The 2,759-nt window shown below is 45.0% G+C and overlaps 1 protein-coding gene across 9 annotated transcripts in view; it reads right to left on the reverse strand.

Annotated features, from left to right (window-relative positions):
• Window positions 1-2,759, reverse strand: part of LOC108228227 (receptor-type tyrosine-protein phosphatase mu) — a gene marked incomplete at its 3' end in the record, with an annotated part of 63,738 nt that continues 60,979 nt past the window's right edge. For all 9 annotated transcript variants that reach the window (XM_037973210.1, XM_037973209.1, XM_037973208.1 and 6 more), the window contains 4 exon segments: window positions 1-161; window positions 798-923; window positions 1,007-1,138; window positions 1,539-1,712. In XM_037973210.1, coding sequence (XP_037829138.1) covers window positions 1-161; window positions 798-923; window positions 1,007-1,138; window positions 1,539-1,712 — 593 coding nt within the window.

Consider the following 2,759-nt stretch of genomic DNA (forward strand, 5'->3'; position numbering starts at 1 on the left):
CAGTGGACCACCGTGCGTCCCTCTCCGCCGTCGTACTCGTCCTGCCATTTGTCCACCTGGTGGACGAGTTTGAGGAAGGAGCGCTTGGACACGGGTGTGTCGCGGTACATGGGCCAGCCCAGGAACTGGAACTGTTGGACCATGCGGTACCCGTCCTGCGGCTGGAGGACACAAAGAGTTCCAGAGGGGTTAGAGTAGGAAAGGTGGGACACGTCAACAGAAGCAGAGAAGAGAAAAATGTGATTCGACAGGGAGGAGAAAGGCTTTAAATCAAACGCACTCTGAGCTAAATCCGACCTGCCACAGTGAGACAGGAGGAGACGTAACGAGACGGGAGGAGACGTAACGAGACGGGAATCTGGATCAAACACGGCCCATATTTGACGAGACACAGGGAGGGGATGAAGAACAAATCAAACGCTGTGAAATGTAAACTCAGCCCGACGGGGAGGTGAAGAGGTTTAAATCCAACAGATTCTGATCTAAATTTGGTGAAACAGGCCAGGAAGTGAAAATTTGGATCAAACAGCTGAACCTAATCACACAGAAACCAAACGCGCCCTGAATACCTGAGGGCGAACAGAGGATTCAAATCAAACAGGCCCCGGTGAAGGAGGAGGATTAACTCTGCTGATAATCATCAAGAAATAACTTGAAACGAGCTAACGGTGCTAACATAAAGCTAACGAGGTTGAAACGCCTGTTTCAGATCATTAATCATCTGTCTCCCTCAGAATCTGGAACATGTGTCTGAGCAGAGGCATGAAGGGAGGTGAAGGTGTGGACAACAAACGTACCCTGGCCGTGTTGTAGATCCTGAAGATGCGGCTGATGACGTCCTCCTCCAGATCCGCAGAGACAAACTCCACCTGCAGGGAGCCGAGGCGATGGAGGCCGTTCTCGGGCCAGTACTGAGGACACAGCTGGAAGACACGTCCACCATCAGCTGCTAAAATATCAGCAGTTCCTTTCACTGTCGCAGGTCAGTTTGTGTCCGTTTGTTTACCTGAGCAGGGTCGACGTCGTTCAGCATCACGATGGATGTGCAGTGGTAGTCGAGGACCAGACGCCAGAAGTCCTTCACCGTGTTGGGCAAAGGATGCTGGGTAACGATGAACGCCGATGGCTGCTTGTAGCTCTGCAGGAGGAAATGATGTCACACAGGTGTTTTTCTGTGGTCAGGTGAGCTGTTCGTTTTGTGTTTGAATGTGTCGGGTGAGTTTCATCCTTTCAGTGGACATTTTGTATCTCTGCTCATCTCTGTGGGACAGAACTTCAGACCTGGTTCTGGAATCAGAATCAGGTTAGGGTTTAAGGTCAGAGTCCGTCTTTCCTAGGGGAACCCATAAAACCCCCAAAGCATCATGGGAGTTATAGTTGTACCTTCATGTATCCCTTTATCTGTTACATACGTCTGTGTTACACATCTGTCTGTGTTACACATCTGTCTGTGTTACACATCTGTATGTTACATATCTATGTGTGTTGTGTATCTGTGTGTATGGATGTTGCGTATGTGTGTGTTCTGTTTGACGTACGTCCATTAGCGCAGCGTTGATGTAGTTGGAGCTCTCTCCGTCGATGGTGATAAGGAACGGCAAGCAGCGGTCCGGAGGCAGAACGTCCATGCAGCGGTTCTTCTCGTGGTTTCGGGGCAGCAGAGAGATGCTGCAGTCCTCCACACGCAGTGTAGGCGTGACCATGTTCAGGGTCTGAGCAAACCAGGAGGCATGTGAGTGTGTAAACATGTGAGTGTGTAAATAGGTAAACATGTGAGTGTGTAAACATGTGAGTGTGTAAACATGTGTGTGTAAACATGCGAGTGTGTAAACATGTGTATAAAAATGTGAGTGTGTAAACATGTAAGTGTGTAAACATGTGAGTGTGTAAACAGGTAAACATGTGTGTGTAAACATGTAAACATGTGAGTGTGTAAACAGGTAAGTGTGTACACATGTGAGTGTGTAAACATGTAAACATGTGAGTGTGTAAACATGTAAACATGTGAGTGTGTAAACATGTGAGTGTGTAAACAGGTGAGTGTGTAAATGTGTGAGTGTGTAAACAGGTAAACATGTGAGTGTGTAAAAATGTAAACATGTGAGTGTGTAAACATGTAAGTGTGTAAACATGTGAGTGTGTAAACATGTAAACACATGAGTGTGTAAACATGTAAACATGTGAGTTGTAAACAGGTAAGTGTGTAAACGTGTGAGTGTGTAAAAATGTGAGTGTGTAAACATGTAAACATGTGAGTGTGTAAACAGGTAAACATGTGAGTGTGTAAACATGTAAACATGTGAGTGTGTAAACAGGTAAGTGTTTAAACATGTGAGTGTGTAAACAGGCAGGTGTGTAAACATGTGAGCGTGTAAACGTGTGAGTGTGTAAAAATGTCAACATGTGAGTGTGTAAACATGTGACTGTGTAAACATGTGAGTATGTAAACATGTGAGTGTGTAAACATGTGAGTGTGTAAACAGGTAAACATGTGAGTGTATAAAAATGTAAACATGTGAGTGTGTAAACAGGTAAACATGTGAGTGTGTAAACAGGTAAGTGTGTAAACATGTGAGTGTGTAAACATGTAAACATGTGAGTGTGTAAACAGGTAAGTGTGTAAACATGTAAACATGTGAGTGTGTAAACAGGTAAACATGTGAGTGTGTAAACATGTAAACATGTGAGTGTGTAAACATGTGAGTGTGTAAACATGTGAGTGTGTAAACATGTAAACATGTGAGTGTGTAAACAGGTAA

The sequence above is a fragment of the Kryptolebias marmoratus genome, linkage group LG21 (genome assembly GCF_001649575.2).
Source record: "Kryptolebias marmoratus isolate JLee-2015 linkage group LG21, ASM164957v2, whole genome shotgun sequence".
Lineage (NCBI taxonomy): Eukaryota > Metazoa > Chordata > Actinopteri > Cyprinodontiformes > Rivulidae > Kryptolebias > Kryptolebias marmoratus.